The 15,955-nt window shown below is 37.9% G+C and overlaps 1 protein-coding gene across 10 annotated transcripts in view; it reads left to right on the top strand.

Annotated features, from left to right (window-relative positions):
* The window catches only part of atp2b2 (ATPase plasma membrane Ca2+ transporting 2), a 71,087-nt gene that overhangs the window by 32,117 nt on the left and 23,015 nt on the right, over positions 1-15,955 (top strand). For 7 of the 10 annotated variants that reach the window (XM_051415223.1, XM_051415214.1, XM_051415213.1 and 4 more), the window contains 5 exons: positions 279-371; positions 2,720-2,761; positions 5,114-5,278; positions 6,634-6,848; positions 7,365-7,607. In XM_051415223.1, coding sequence (XP_051271183.1) covers positions 279-371; positions 2,720-2,761; positions 5,114-5,278; positions 6,634-6,848; positions 7,365-7,607 — 758 coding nt within the window. The remainder of the gene's footprint in view (positions 1-278; positions 372-2,719; positions 2,762-5,113; positions 5,279-6,633; positions 6,849-7,364; positions 7,608-15,955) is intronic. The other 3 variants (XM_051415218.1, XM_051415221.1, XM_051415215.1) reach the window with 2 other exon arrangements.

The following is a 15,955-nucleotide window of genomic DNA, read 5'->3' as shown; positions in this document are numbered from 1 at the left end:
TGTTTATTTTATTGACGTAATATTTAGTAAATTGCTTTAGTAACATACATACAGTTATACAATAAATACACTACAAAATGTTTGATCTGATCTCAACATTAGACTTTAGTATTCACATATACTTCAGTCTACATATGCTGAATCTCTTGAATGTGCTATAACCATGTTATTTCTGTTCATTGTCTTGTGTGTGCACATGCGTGTGTGTGTTTGTGTGTGGGTGCGTGCGTGCGTGTGTTTTTGTTCATTCATGTTCGGCCTTCATTGTTACTGGCTAGACTGCTCCCATCCCCCTATTCACCCCATCGCAACTATAGCCACGGATGGGGCTGCAGGCATTAATGCCCCTGGCAGTGCCAGCCTAATTAATGGTAGGTTGACAAAACCTCTGATCTCTGACCTGTTTCTGTTGTGACTTTTGACTCCTCCTACCTTCTTCATTCTCCAATTGCCTCCTATCATGGGTGTTCACCTTCTGCTCTGCTCTACCTTTTCATTCAGTTGTGTCAGACCCTTTTGTATCCATGCTGTCAATGCATGTCTTCTGTAGTCATAGAAATTAATCTTGTGTTTCTTTTTCTTCTTCTTATGCTATCTTTTGTCTTGTAACGATTTTAACGTACATACTACATAGCTAAAATGTGCTATTACTTTTTTTTATCCATCTTTAAATGAAAACTAAAACAATCTGATCTCTGTGATGCTAAGAAGTTGTGAAAGTCTTTTGAGCCTTTTTATATTGTTTAACTGGTGTGTCTTTAAAGGAATAGTTTGACATTTTGGGAAATATACTCATTCCCTATTATTTTTACACTTTGTTTTTTTGTACAGATCAAACTGGAGGAAACAGTTTCCGGTCTTTATGCTAAACTAAGCTAACTGACTGCTGGTGGTAGCTACATATTTACAGTACAGACATGAGAATCATATCTAACTCTCTGCAAGACAGTAAATAGAGATAGGTCACAAAATATAGAAATACTCCTTTAAATGGTGCTGTTAGGCTATTGTAGCTATTGTGTAGTAAAATAATTGTTGTTCTAAATCATTGTTCTGACAGTAGATAAGACGCTAGCTGAAGAATGGTGGCAAAATCGTACTGTAGGGCCATCTCCTTTAGTTGGGTGTCCTCTGAGATCACTTAGTGCAAATCCTCCATTTCTGTGTTAGCTGGACAAGATTAACTTCATTCATTGTCCAATGGGTTCTTTCTTATCTTCGTCTCCTTGGAGAGCAGCCACAAAATGTTTGTACTCAAGACAGGAGGGGCGTGATTTGCACTGTAATGATGACCTTGTGCTGTCCTGGGCTGGAACAGAGCAATTTGTCATCTTCGGCTTTATTGTGACTCCAGGGAACTGGCTAATGTGGAAGTGGAGGCAAAACGAGCCATTTATTCTTCACATACTACATGCCGAAGATTCTGTGAGAATCTGGTCTTTCAGGTCTACCTGAGTAATTTTCTAGGTGACATTTGAATACAAAGCACTGAAAGACAGATTTTGTGCATTTTTTAGCCTGCCCATCACTGAAACAAACAGTGCATATCTCTGTAATTATAGCCTGGGTAGATAATGGGATCAACACAGCAGTATGATAAATGCTTTCTTAATTAAAATGTCTTGTTTTATAAACATTGTGTTTGGTTTAAAGCAAAGGACTCTTGTAACTTTTAGTTTTATGTTTCATCAGCTTGCAAAGTGATACTGTATATGTACTTCTGCTCTTAGACTAACCAGCAAGTTTATTGTGTAATTTAAAACAATGTTGTTTGATTTAAAAACACATTTAAATGAAGTTCATTCCTTGTGTAAGCACAATCCAACAGCATAATAAATTCACTGTCCCTGAACATAGATTTCGATTTTCCTCCAGTTGTTCTTATGTAACTTCACCATGTGGGAGGTTTTTTCTTCAGGCTCTCTCTCTCTCTCTCTCTCTCTCTCTCTCTCTCTCTCTCTCTCTCTCTCTCTCTCTGTGTATTGTTCACATCTCCAGTCTGCTTCCCTCTAAGTGTGTGATCTTGCATGTGCTTTCTGAATTTTCCTCTTATGCACGCAGTCTCTTGTTCATGTGTACTGTACGTGTGTGTGTGTGTATAGGTGGTGTACTCTCCCTCCCTGTCAGTGTTCAGTGTAATGCTGTATCTACTGTCCTGATATCTCATTTTATACCCTGACAATTTGACTCGCATTGTTGATAATGTGTGTGGAATTACCTGTGCTCATAGTGTATGTCATTCAAAATAATCTTTAAAAACAGTGTGCAGTTTTTTAATGTTCAGCATAACATTATGTCACACATGACATATATTGATGTCAAAATATTTTTGTTTCAGAAAGGCCCATTGAGCATTTTTAATTACCTGATTAGTTGCTTATGTTATGAAAAAAGAGTCTATTAAAACCTAATTTCCTCCCACTTAATACAAGAAAATGTGCACACTACAGTCTGTGATTAGTGTTAGAATAACTCGCAATTAAATTTTGTTTTATGAACCCCTTGCCAGCAGCTCTAGCTTCTAGTTACATTACATCACTTACCCATAGCAAACCTTTCTATGTGACTGTCACAGAGACGTTGTATTAAAAGTCATTTTCCTGTCTCCCTGTTTGTGATTTTCGGTTCTCACTGTGTCTGTTGTCTCTGTGGTGATAATTTGTTGACATGTCTGCCTTGGTTATTTTTGTTGTTATTGTCTTGTATGTCTCCATCATAGGTAAAATGCAAGATGGCAATATGGAGAGCAACCAGATTAAAGGTAACGAAACCATATCTTTCACTCTTTCCCTCCCTGCCTTCTCTCCCTCCTCCTCTTCCCCCCTCTTCATCTTTTCCCTTCCATGGCGTGTGGTGTAAGCTCTGGGTCAAATGCAGGTGAAAAATCCTCCATTGTTTTATTTATAGCATCGTAGATTATATTCTACACTCTTAATACCTCACAGTCTCTCAAATTATTGTGCAGGGCTAATTCAGTGTAGATTCTAAGGGACTTGGGCAAAGTCTAACAGTGACATGTAAATCCAGAGAAAGTGTTTGACCCAGGTTTTACCTGCAGTCATATTAGGGTAGAAAGCCTTCCTCTTCACTCTGTCTGTCACTGATGTGTTGTCCCTGGTCTGTTGTTATGTTATTGTTCTTTTTGTGTTGTTGACTTGTCTTGTTCTCGATTGTTCTATGAGAGAACAGAAACCTGTCCCTAAACTACTGTATCTGCCTCACTTGCACTGCCCTTTTCCCCCAGAAACACCTGAAACTGCCCTCTTGGTTCTCTCCTAAAGTTATATACCATATCACACCTTGGTTTCCCCTTACTACTGTTTCATGAATTTTTCTCCACACAATAGGACATAAATTGTGTGGCATTATAGAGATACTGTGACTTTTTGATGGTGTAACCACAGTAATGTTTATTTTTATTATTGTTAATCTATTAATTGAGTCTGTTAAATGTACAAAATAATAAAAAATGATCATCTTAGGTTACAAAAGTGATGCCTTTGATGTGCGTATTGTGTCAGTCAAACTCTTGAAAGCAATTCAATCGTCAATTATATAAAACAGAAAAAGATGCTGAGTCTACAAGTCTATCTACCAAATCCAAGCATTAATGTCAGGACGAAATAATAGTGAGATAGAATAACAGACAAGCTGAAAAAATCTAAATATCCCCAAAGCAAATGGGCAAAAGGGTAAATGAAGATTTTTTTACACCTCGGTATGATGATCACAGTCTAGATCAGCTAGAATACAGAACAAAATGCAACTTTCAGAAGATGAACCTTTGTCCTGAGAGTGTTTTAACATTGAGTGTTTGATCTTGCTGTTCTGCTGCGTACAGTCGGATACAGACACTTTCTGTGTCATGGGGGTGGAAAAACAAAATGCACAACCAGCAAGCATGACAAATGAAAAATGTTCCATATTAAAAGGTTTTTCCTGAGCATCAAACATATACCTCGTTGTTATTTTGAAAATGGGCTGAAATGATTCTTGGCTATTGGTTACATTAACAGAGAAGCAATGTACTGTATTTGCATGTATGTGCGTATGTGTGTGCATGAGCAAGGTGGAGAGAGATGGTGAGAGAGTGAGGTAATTGAGGATTGGTTTTATAGCCTGAACAGTGTTTTTTACAGAAAATGTGAAAACGCCATTAAGCAGTTCCTACTGTAAAGTAGATAAAATGTCAATTAATCTCGAAGTGTGAAAGTAGATTTATATACATGCAACATACATAGAGCACTATGCATTTTAGCAATTAGATCATTAACAACCATTTGGATTTGGACTTTTTGACTAATGGAAGCATACAGTAATGGGGTTTTAGGTGACCCAACCTCCTGCCTGAGATGTGTTGTTTCAGTAAAATGAATCAAAATTATATACAAGGCTCTACTGCACTATTTCGGGATTTCCAATGACTAGTTTCTTTTCATTATAATTATAAGAGATACGCTTTCAAATTTTTATCTTTATTGTTTGGAATTATGCTTTTATTCCAGTTTATTACTTTTTAATATTTTTGTTTCTTTTATGGTTCTTTGTATTTTGTATTTTTTATGTGAAGCATAGTCAGTTTTCCGTGTGTTTAAAATGTGCTACACTGTATACAAGTTTTTTTTCCCCCACTTTCTGCAAATACTGCATGTTTCAAAATAATCTGTGAACATGACCTGGACCTTGGATGAAGGACCACTGAATTATTGATGACTTACTGTAAATGTGTTTGTGATGAAAAGAGTGTGAATGATAAGAAACAGTGTTTCTCTTACTACAGCAAAAGAAGACTTACAGTATCATGCCTTTTTAGAATTCATATTCATATATACAGAAATGATGTTCACAGCCTCTTTGATTTTACCACAAACACAATGCAGAGAAAAAAAAATAGACCATCCTTATTATGGTACATGAAAGACTCATATATTAGTTCCCATCTTGTCATGGGATGTCACATGGTCTCTTCTTCTAAACTTTATGTCTGTACTGAATGTCCCTGAGCTGGTGTAACACTATGGTGTTGAAGCCTGGCTCCCTGCTCCTCCTCGCTCCCTTGGTCTAATCTACATTTCTAATGCTGCTGCTCTCTGTTTTTATGTGGTGTTTACAGTAAAGAAGCAGGCTGGGGCAGCTGCCATGGAGATGCAGCCTCTAAAGAGTGCTGAAGGTGGAGAGGCTGATGAGAAAGAGAGGAAGAAGGTGTCCGTTCCAAAGAAGGAAAAGTCTGTGCTGCAAGGGAAGCTGACCAAACTGGCTGTCCAGATTGGCAAAGCAGGTACAGCAAATTGCACAGGGAGTCCATCACTCAGTCCGGCAGTAACAACATATCAAACCATCATCCTGTCCATCAAAACAAGATGTTGCACTGATAAGACTCACTTCTCGGTCGCTTAAAGCAATCAAAGCAGTTAAAGAGAACGCTGATTTATGAAAAGTCTGTTCATTTTATTTTTCTAAATTACCTACCCTCCAGGGAGTTGCTGAATCATTGTAGTGGGAACAAATGAGACTGCATTATGCAGCTTATTCACTTCTGCAGTTTTACAATCATTACATTTATTTAGCTGATGCTTTTATCCAAAGCAACTTACAATAAGTGCGTACAATCTATACCATACTTAACTGTTTGTAATGTAATTTAAAGCAGTTTATGGCACTGAGGACTGTCTCAAACACTTGCACTGAGTCTGTACTAACAGCATGCATTTTTAGTAACAGATGCCCACATGCCAATATGCCCACACTGTGGGTGTCCTCGCAGCAGCAACATAGTAGGATTACTGCTGGACAAATGATAGCCATGAATATTACATACCTAAAATAGTTTCTTAGTAAAAACTTAAGGTTTTTCATTTTCGGAGAATCCCATAAAGAAGTCCTTGTTTTTACAGTGTGCTGTTACATCAGACTGTTGGTCTGAGTGACAGAATGAGGACATATTGTCAGAACAATGAAATACCGTGGATGGATTAGCACATAAGCAGCATTTTAAGATTATATGGCCTTCCTGCGGGCCTGGAAGAAAATGTTTGGACTTAATACACTTCAGGGCCTGTGACCATCTAGCATGCGGGCATGTAGCTTTTCTGTTCTCTATACATTCTGAATAAATCTGGTGTGTATCTATCTGACAACTACCTAACCTATTATTTATATAATTTACTTCACTGAATTGAATTTACACTATGCATCTTAATGCACCAGCCTCTATTAAAGGCTGTGTATGGATGCACAAACAGACCCAGAACACGTGAGTCAGAAATCTACCTACCATCTCTGATGATAGCAACTGTACAGCCTGTGTAGGAATTTCCTCATCTTTATCAGTGACAAATTAAAGCCTGTCCTTACATTGTGATTACGTTTCCAACCCAAACTGGGTCCTTCCACCAAAGAGGAATGATATATATTTGTTAATGGAAGAACGAGTGATAAATGGTTATAATTAAGGTCTGTCTAACCTTGTTGCCCAGTCCAATACAATAAACTTAAGTAATAAATCCTACCTTCATAAGGTTGTAATGTTCAGTTTTTGTTGAAACTTCATGGTAATTTTCCTATGAATCCAATCCACTTTCATTATATATCATTCCATTGACTCAGCTGGTAACCTTTTATATCTTTTTTCAGGTTTGCTCATGTCGGCCATCACAGTCATCATCCTGGTCCTGTTCTTTGCCATTGACAACTTTGTGATGCAGAAGCGCCCGTGGATGCCAGAGTGTACTCCCATCTACATCCAGTACTTTGTCAAGTTCTTCATCATCGGTGTGACTGTGTTGGTGGTGGCTGTGCCAGAGGGGCTACCGCTGGCTGTCACCATTTCCCTAGCCTACTCTGTCAAGGTGAACCAGTGTATAACACATATAAACACATACAGTGCATACACTGAGGCACTGCTGTATTTCTTCTGTGAGGGCTGGCCATTTACTCACTGTACTCATTTAGTAGTATTTTTTTAAGACTGGGACTTTTATGAATGTATTTCATTTTTGTGCAGTTTTTGTTGTTTTTCATTTGACTTTGTGCAAACTTATGAACCTTACACAGAGTGAAAAATGTGGTGTTACATGAGAATTTGGTATAGTTAATGGTCACACTGTGTTGAGCTTTTTTAATTCAACGTAGCAAACAGAGAAACAAAGTATATCTGTTGTTGTAAATTAAATAAGCATTTTAACATACAGTGTGAGCATAAGCAACCCTCTTTTTGTGATTGTAACCAGTACAGTCGATAAAATTTAAACAGTGCAAGTGCCTGATAAGCTAATTCAGGCATCCATCTAATAGGTCAGATATTTAAAAGCATTTTAAAATATGCATTGGAACCAGATCCTGATCATCACATTTCCTACCCACAGAAAATGATGAAAGACAACAACCTGGTGCGTCACCTGGATGCATGTGAAACGATGGGCAATGCTACAGCCATCTGCTCTGACAAGACAGGCACACTAACCACTAATCGCATGACGGCTGTGCAGTGTTATATTGGAGATGTGCACTACAAAGAAATCCCAGATCCTGGAGCTCTGCCACCCAAATCACTGGACTTACTGGTCAATTCCATCTCCATCAACAGCGCCTATACCACCAAAATACTGGTAAGCCATCTGTAATCGGTAGCCATTGCAGAAGTAACTTTAGGGGTCATGGGGTTGAACATAAATGTAAAGACATAATGTTACTGCATCTGAACACATACATCTGAATATATTAATTTATCTTTTACAAAATGAGATAATATATACCATACATACTACTTCAATTATAGCATACATCATATGTGGCACTCTCAATTAACCATTAATCACAATATTAAAGCTATTGTATTATACTAAAGCCTATTTAGCTGAGACTTAAATATAATGGGTTAGCTGCATAGATTTCAGCTCCCTCTGTGTGACAATGAAACCCTATGACGAGACCAGCCCTGAAACAGTGAGACAGTTCTGCAGTGCTTTCTTTTTGGCGAAGCAGGCGGTCTTTGTCCTTGGCTGCTGTTTTAGATTCATGAGGCATTCACTTAACTTGTCACCTTTAGAACGGTTGTGTAATTTTATCTTATCTGATATTTAGAGCATAGCAGACTGTAATTGAATCCAATCTATCTAAGTGCTTAAGATGATCTCTTGTTTACAGTGAATGCAGCGAATAGAGATATTGTCTTAGCCAATTAAACCTGTATGCAATAAGAAATGGATATGTAAATAGATAGATATATAAATATATAGACAGACTGTTACATGTTCTAATCACAGAATCTGAAACCTGTTTGCATTGATATTCCTTCAGGTGACAGGTCTGATACATAATAAAGAATTTGGCATACATATCCTGAAAGCTTATATTGCCAAGATCAGGATGTCTTCAGACTGTTAGAGCAACATGCCTGAGTAATAATTTTCCTGGCATGACCATGTTTACTCACCTGCACACTGACACACACACACACACACACACACACACACACCATTTGTGCCTGTCTTTGTGTCACTATCCTTGTAAACCCCTGTAGAGTCTATTCATTGATGGCTGACCAACTGACAAATGCCCTTATGGAACTTGCATGGGGAATGAGCTGAGCAGGCGGGACATCTGCGATAGAAGGATCCCACAGATTTTGCTTCCTACCCCTCAAGGCACGATGGCAGTCTTGGTGAAAACAGAGTGTTGGTCACTGTGTTTCTAAGATGAAGAGCTACATATTTGTGTCAACTCTAGTTTTAACTCTACTTTGAAACTTTGAAACACAGTGGATGCACTAAGACAATGCAATTACTTCTGGCGTACAAGAAGCATAATTGTGTGTCTCCCAGGCTTTATGCCAGTTAAAAAAAAAAGTATGTTCACAGAGAACCTATCTAAATCTATAAAACAGCATCAAATTTAATTTAATACCTTTACAATTTACACAGTGTATTTATTCCCATTTAGCCTTCCTTTTCCCTGTGTTTCTATGTCTCCAAGATTTCATTGTCACACCACACAATGTGAAGTTTCTGTCTGCAGTCACTATACAAGGGGAGTCCTTTCATTTACTCAGTGTATCGTAACAGTTCTGTCTTTCTTCCACTTGCCAAATACCAGTCTCGAGATTAAGGTAGAGTCCAGAGTCCAGATGGTGGTTGAGTTATGACTGAGAGCCAAGAAACAAAACAGTGCCCATGATATAAGTTCAGTCACTGAGTACAATTCTTTTGGATTTAGAAAATACTGAAATGTGATAGGAACAGAAAGAAACTAGTGGTGCAGTTGTTTTAGAATCACATACTTTGTACTGCATGCTGAGTGGAAAGACAATGTTTTTTACTCAGATGGACAAAGGCTCAGGTGCCTTCAGAAATACAAATTGAATTGTTTTGTATGTGTATTTGGATAACCTTAATGTTACAATTGTGATTACAACTCTATTAGTTAACTATAAAAATAAGTTTTCCACACAATTGTTCATAAACCTACATGGTGGTGGCCAAAACAAGAGAGAAAAACTCATCACATCGCATCTCTATCTATTTGAATCTATTTTAAAAATCTGTTACATTATCAAAAGTCTTTGAATGTCGTCTATAGCCACATGGTTCAAATGGTCATTTGCTGATGGTGCTATGAGGTTGCCTCAGTTTCCTTTTTCTGGCAGCGTTTCTTCACCAAGACGTGCTGCATTAACAAGATGTTATCACTTTAGAAAAACCTGGAGGAATGCACTGCAACATTACATCAGACTATTGTACCTCCACAGCTGCTTAGCTCAACGGAATTAAGCACCGGCAGAGTGCAGCTTAGATTTGTGGTGGATTAAATGGCACATTTAGTCTGTTTTATAATCTTTTCATTCATAAAAGAGGTTACCTCATGCACCAACATAGAAGATAAACTTAGGGTAAACTTTAAATGATATCAGCTTACAAGCTTGCACAGTTTTTTTACCTTCCATCACCGGTAATTAGCTACAGCATGTGTTTACTGCAGCTTGTAAACCACTTAGCTACCCAACTGATGACATCAGTTGTATATACATACATCAGTTCACCAGTGCATGCATATACACAGTACATACATAAAAATAGAACACAAAATCTAGTACATATAGTACATAGTAGATAGTATAATACATGTTGGCGTATCTATTTAGTGAGAGCTCTTATTAGAGTAGACAAAAGAAACAAAGGGAAAGCAAGCTGGAGAAGGACAGACGTAATTAAGGGATGAAGTGAACTTTGAAAGCAGGACGCAAACAGGAAATTTCTGAGGAATATTTAGTGCATCCCTCTCTCCCTCCCCCGGCCGCCCCCTCTCCCTCAGCACCACTCCAGCCCTGCAGTATGCTGGCTGGTGTGTTCTTATATAAGAGGCCAATCCTGTGGGATGCCAGGATGGCTATGGAAGTCTTTGATGGCTACCACACAAAGGCACAAAGGCAAAGAGGCAGGCTTTGATACCCATATCAGTTCCCCTACTGCCTCTCTGGCTTCATAATACAGCCAGTAGTATAGCTCTACTTCTTCTGTCAGCACATACAGACTCTAAAGTGGAGAAGCCTCATCCTCGAGGAAGAAATTCAGACACATTTACACAATGAATCCATGCACACGTACGGTATGTGCACACTCCTACTGTACATGCACATGCTCATAGATACTGTATCCATGTGCACACGTGAACTTATTCATATATTCTGAAAGGATGCGTCCGCACATGCATACAAATAAGGACACTTATCACATCAGTTTGCCTTGGATGTATCTAGCAGACAGGTCAAGCGTGCTACATAGCAATTTGTGAATGGCATTCAGTGACGTCAATATACCAACGTCATTTCAAAAGAACATGCGTCATCTCCAGTGGCACGAGCCTCATAGCCAACAGTCACTCCATTAAATATAATGTTCTTTTATTATTTTATTTTTCTGTCAACTTATACTTCATATTCATATTTGTTTTAATTATGTATGTGACATATTAACATAGTCTATAAGAAGATTATTTGTGTATCGTGAAAAACTAGTGAAGTGCAGTTGCACACAGATACACACATCTGTCATAATCACATCTCAGGAGGTATTCAGCTTACAGGTGTATGTTAGCAGCACAGTGGCATGTGTTTAGCATGGCTGTGTGAGTGTCCCGGGAGCTCAATCTCATGTTGCCTCAACCACCTGCTCAGGTCACTATTCCGGTCAGGGACAAGATAGGTAGATAATACACACACACACACACATACGCCTATACACACACAGATGGCTTTAGTTGTGAGGGCTAGGTGCTTGGGGAAAGTAGCTCAGTATGTGGTTAAAAAATAGACTTCACAGAATGTGTCTGATGTTGAAACTTCATGTTAAATAGGGAAAAACTCAAATTAAAATGGTCTGTCTTGTTCTTGTTCAGTAGTGAGTAGTGAAGTCCTGATATAATTGGCTTTGGCTCACAGTGCTTTTGTCATCTGGAAGTTGCGTGCTTGTTTGCACAACATGGAGGAGTGATGAGAGTGTCTTGGATGTCTTTAGCTTCAAGCATCCCGTGTCCCCATGGAATAATTTTGGACACTGAGAGAGAGAAAGAGACAAAGAGTCAGCGGAAGAAGCAGGGACAGAGACATCTTCAGCAGAATTATGTCCTTCTCTTCTCGTGTTCTCTCGTTCTGTGTTCAGCACTTGCTTACAGACTTGACAGTGTTGCTGAGGTGGCAGTGAAAGAGAAGTCGTCATCACATTAGAATGACAATGCTTTGATGTTTCAGAGGCACAAAGCTTAATGGGTTCCCTGTGTTTCCCTCACATATGACATGAATTATTTCATGCTTTCAGTGGCTTTGTTTCTAGTTTCTTGTCTTTTCAATTAGATACATAAAAGGTGTATTAGAGAATGTGAGGTCAGTGGTGATGAAATTGTAAATTAGTTAATGTTATTAGAAAATATATTAGAAAACAGAGAATATTATAAAGGTGTTAAATGTTGTGTTGCCTATAACATATACATGGTTTGTTTAACAATAACCAGTTAAACCTACTTTATCTTACTTTACTTTTCCCTAATATAAATTTAAGTCTTGACTTTCAAACAATAAATCAGAGTATTATTTGTGAAATGGTTCAAGAAGGCTGCATGCTGTAAATGATCCAAAAAGCCTTAAAACACAAAATAATAAATCCATGTTGTTGAGGTTGGTATGGAAAAACGTGAAACATGGTGTATAGATTTGAAAGCAACAGAAATCCCAGAGCCATGAACTGTATGTAACTGAGTAGTTGTTTGTTGCCCAACACTGATGAGCCGAGGAGGCAATCTCTATTCTCCTGACTCTAACTAGCCAATTAATAACCTGGCAATCACACATCAAAGGAAATGCCCAGGGTAAAGCAGAATTCTGTATCTGCAGCTTAGTTTGTATGTGATGACATAAATTGTAACTGTTCAAAACCAGAAAAAAGAGATAATCAAAGTGGAAAGAGCAGCAACACAATTCAAATCTATGTAGATGCAAATTTCTGTAGCTTTGTTATTAGCACCATGGAGAGATTAGATTAGTGTTATATATGGAAAACTAATTGGTACAGAAGAAAAACACACATCAAGCACAGATTTTTTATAGTACTAATAGTAATAATATAGCTACTGTCTTTGGTAAAGATTTCTATAAATAGAATTGTGTATTGGTATTAATATATAGGTAAAAAATAATAGTATACAAGGAAGACTATTAGCATTAGTATTGCTAATGTGAAAATATGTTATTGAAAACACATTCACACACACTTAGTGTGTAGCAGTATATAGTTTTGTATATATATATATATATATATATATAGTAATGTTTTGAAATGAGATTTGGTTTGAATTTAATTTTAGATGGCAAATAGAGGACATGACAAGACATTAGGAGGAAATAAAGGAAATAAATGGCCATAGCAAACAGGGTAGAACGTATAGGAAAGAGGGAAAGGGAGGAAAAGCAAGGATATGTGTGAAAAAAGGAGGAATGAAGATGGGAAAATTATACAAGAAGAGGAGAAAGGAACCACACTCGCGTGACAAGTGTCCTCATCTTGGACTGGAAGACTCTATTGCTGCCCTTCAGTGTGCCTCCAGGCCTTAGCCCAGTTGGCTGGTACAGTCATGTGGAGAGCTAGAATATCATCCACTCCTACATGCAAAGAGGGAACGAAAAGGAAGGCGAAGGTGGGGGTGCTGATAGTGAGGAAGAGGAGAAAGGCATCCAGTGAGGAAGGAGGATAAGGGATAGAAGGGATGGAGAGAGGGGAAGACAGCACAGAAAGTATAAAATCAGGGACGGAGAGAGAAAGATGGAGGAGTAAAAGGGTGGGGTCGAGTGTGAAAAGAAGAGGAAGAAAATGGAAGAGAAAGGAAAGGAACAGGAGGGGTGGATTAAGGAGAGCCCCAGGTGGAATAGGAAGTAAAGTTGCCAGCTCTCCCTCTGGCATATGTCCTTGCCTGCAGGAGCACCCAAGGACTAGGGAGAGGGCAGCTGGTCCTTAGCCACGTCCAGGCCATTACGCGCCAACCGTAGCCCAGTCGTGCCAACATTGGGTATCCCATGCCAGCAACTGTCCTTGTGCGTATGAAACCACGTCAAGCTAAACCTCTACGGAATCTCTGAGAATGAAAAGGCAGCGTTGTTGCTGTGTGCCGTTTGTTTATTTTTCGTCATTGCTCTTTCTCCTGCCTTGATTTGTTTTTGCAGCAGTTATCAGACTCTGTGTTTCTCTACAAAGTGCCAGGAGTTGTGCCAAATTAATTTCAGTCATGTGTTTCTAATTCAAAATCTTTTTTCTGAATATGAACTGTGCAAATTTAAATCTTCTGATGTTGTGTGTACACTGCATATTGTGTTGTGTACTCTTTGTATATTTGTATAGTTTTAATAATTCATTTGATTTGGTTTTGTTTGTTGTTTTCAAAATTAAAAATGTTAATTTCAACCAACAAACTCACAGACAGCTCTCAGTCAGACTGAGGAGTTGTGGCTCAAAGAGCCCCTCAGTAGCCTAAATAAAATTTGACCCTGGTGATAATAAGACCCCCCTTTTTCAATACCTGTTTTGTAAAGACTTTCTGAATTAAACAAGGTCGACTTGTGGTTTTCAAATTCAGTATGGCAAATAACTCCAATACTAAAAAAATTTTATTTAAAGAAGTAAACACAATAAGCTATAACTCACTGGTGCTGTGTAACCAGTCATATTTTTAGCTTCACCTTTAATGAACAATTTATTTAATCTGTAATCATCAACCCTCTTGAAAGCAGCCATAACATTATATTTACATAACTACTACTTTCCTTCATTACCTCTGCTGTTCTCCTTTATCGCAACCAAAGCAAGAGACACTGACAGTCAGTAACAGGCAAGAGATACATATTGTCAAACTAGCGCTTATATTCCATAAGTCAGGAAATTTAAATGACATTGGAATTAAAAGTGAATTCCATGAAACCTTAATTTCAACTACCAAATACAAGTTCAGTCTCCTGAAACTTAAATACAATTTCAGAAAGAAAAATTTTAATTGATTTGTATAAACAAAAAATGGCATGAATTCTAAATACACGATTACATGTCTTGTTAAGGTGCTTGCATAAGAAATGTGGAACTACTGAATTACTGCTTTAATAATAGTTGGGAAGGCAAATCATGCAAAGGAAAACTTATACCTAGCATATTTTAATATGTTGTATAACACCTCTTATATTTAACTATTATAATAAATAAGTTTTTATGTATGAATTATCATTTAAAACCATAATACATCCTGTCTGGTTTCCAGCTGGTCATTTACATTTAGTTGTTTAGTGTGGTGTTTTTGTGTTGCTGGGAACCTATTCTCCCAAACACTTAGCAGACAGTGCAGATGAGGCCATTTGTTCCATCCCCTCGTTAACCAATGACAGGCAGTGTCTTCCTGATGTAATCATTGGTCATTAGGAAAAGGCATTAATTCTGTTATTCACCGCAAACTCAGTATAAAGTATTTATACTCTTGTCTGTGTCTGTGAGACACACAGCTGAACATTAACCAGATATGTCCAATTACTAGGTGAACATGGGCCAGCAGTCTGATTGGGTTTTAATGATTAATGAGATTTTAGCTGACTTTGTTTCTCAGCAGGAACCCCTGGCTCATAGCAGCTGCAGTTAAACGGACATATAAAATATGTCTGAGCCTGAATGGATCAATCTTCATTGTTTCTTAAGAAATTGTGGTTTCAAAATATTGAGCTGCTTAAGCAAACATTGAATGCAGATACATCACTCACTAGACAGATGAATTAAAGTTTGATAGAAGTTTGCAATATACAGCCACATTTCCACAGATTGGAAAAACTCATTCCATGGTGTTTGCTTCATTTAATGTAGGATTTACTAAAAATTATGAATCGCATTTCCCTCAAAGGTCTTTACAATATGTAGAGCATACAGTATGACACCCTTTAACCTTGGGTTCAGATAAGGAAACTAGACTACGGAGAAATAAATGTCAATAGTAAGTAAATTGATTGCAGTTGCAGTAATATTTTTTTGCTGCATGGAAATATATTTAAGTTTTTGTCAGCACACTGAAAAGGCACATTAAAGGATCAGTGTGTAGGATTTAGTGGCATATAGCGGTGATGCAACTGGACTGACTAACCGCTTGCTTTCCAAGCATGTAGAGGAAACTGCAATGGCAGTAAAAAAAAAGGAAAAAGGGACTATCGAGAGGCAGTGCTTGGTTTGTCCATTCTGGTGTACTGTAGAAACATGGCTGTTCAACATGGTGGACTACGTAGAAGAGAACCCACTCCCTCCGCATATATAAATGCTCCTAAATATTAGACACTGGCCCTTTGAAAAAATTTTATTAGCATTCTCTGTCAAAACTTCATTAGCAGGTAGACAAGAGCAGTTCATTAGATGGAGAATGTGAACGCACCAATTCCAACAAGCCATTAATG

Source organism: Dicentrarchus labrax, unplaced genomic scaffold (genome assembly GCF_905237075.1).
Source record: "Dicentrarchus labrax unplaced genomic scaffold, dlabrax2021, whole genome shotgun sequence".
NCBI classification, from domain to species: Eukaryota; Metazoa; Chordata; class Actinopteri; family Moronidae; genus Dicentrarchus; species Dicentrarchus labrax.
This window is presented reverse-complemented; position numbering and strand designations above follow the sequence as displayed.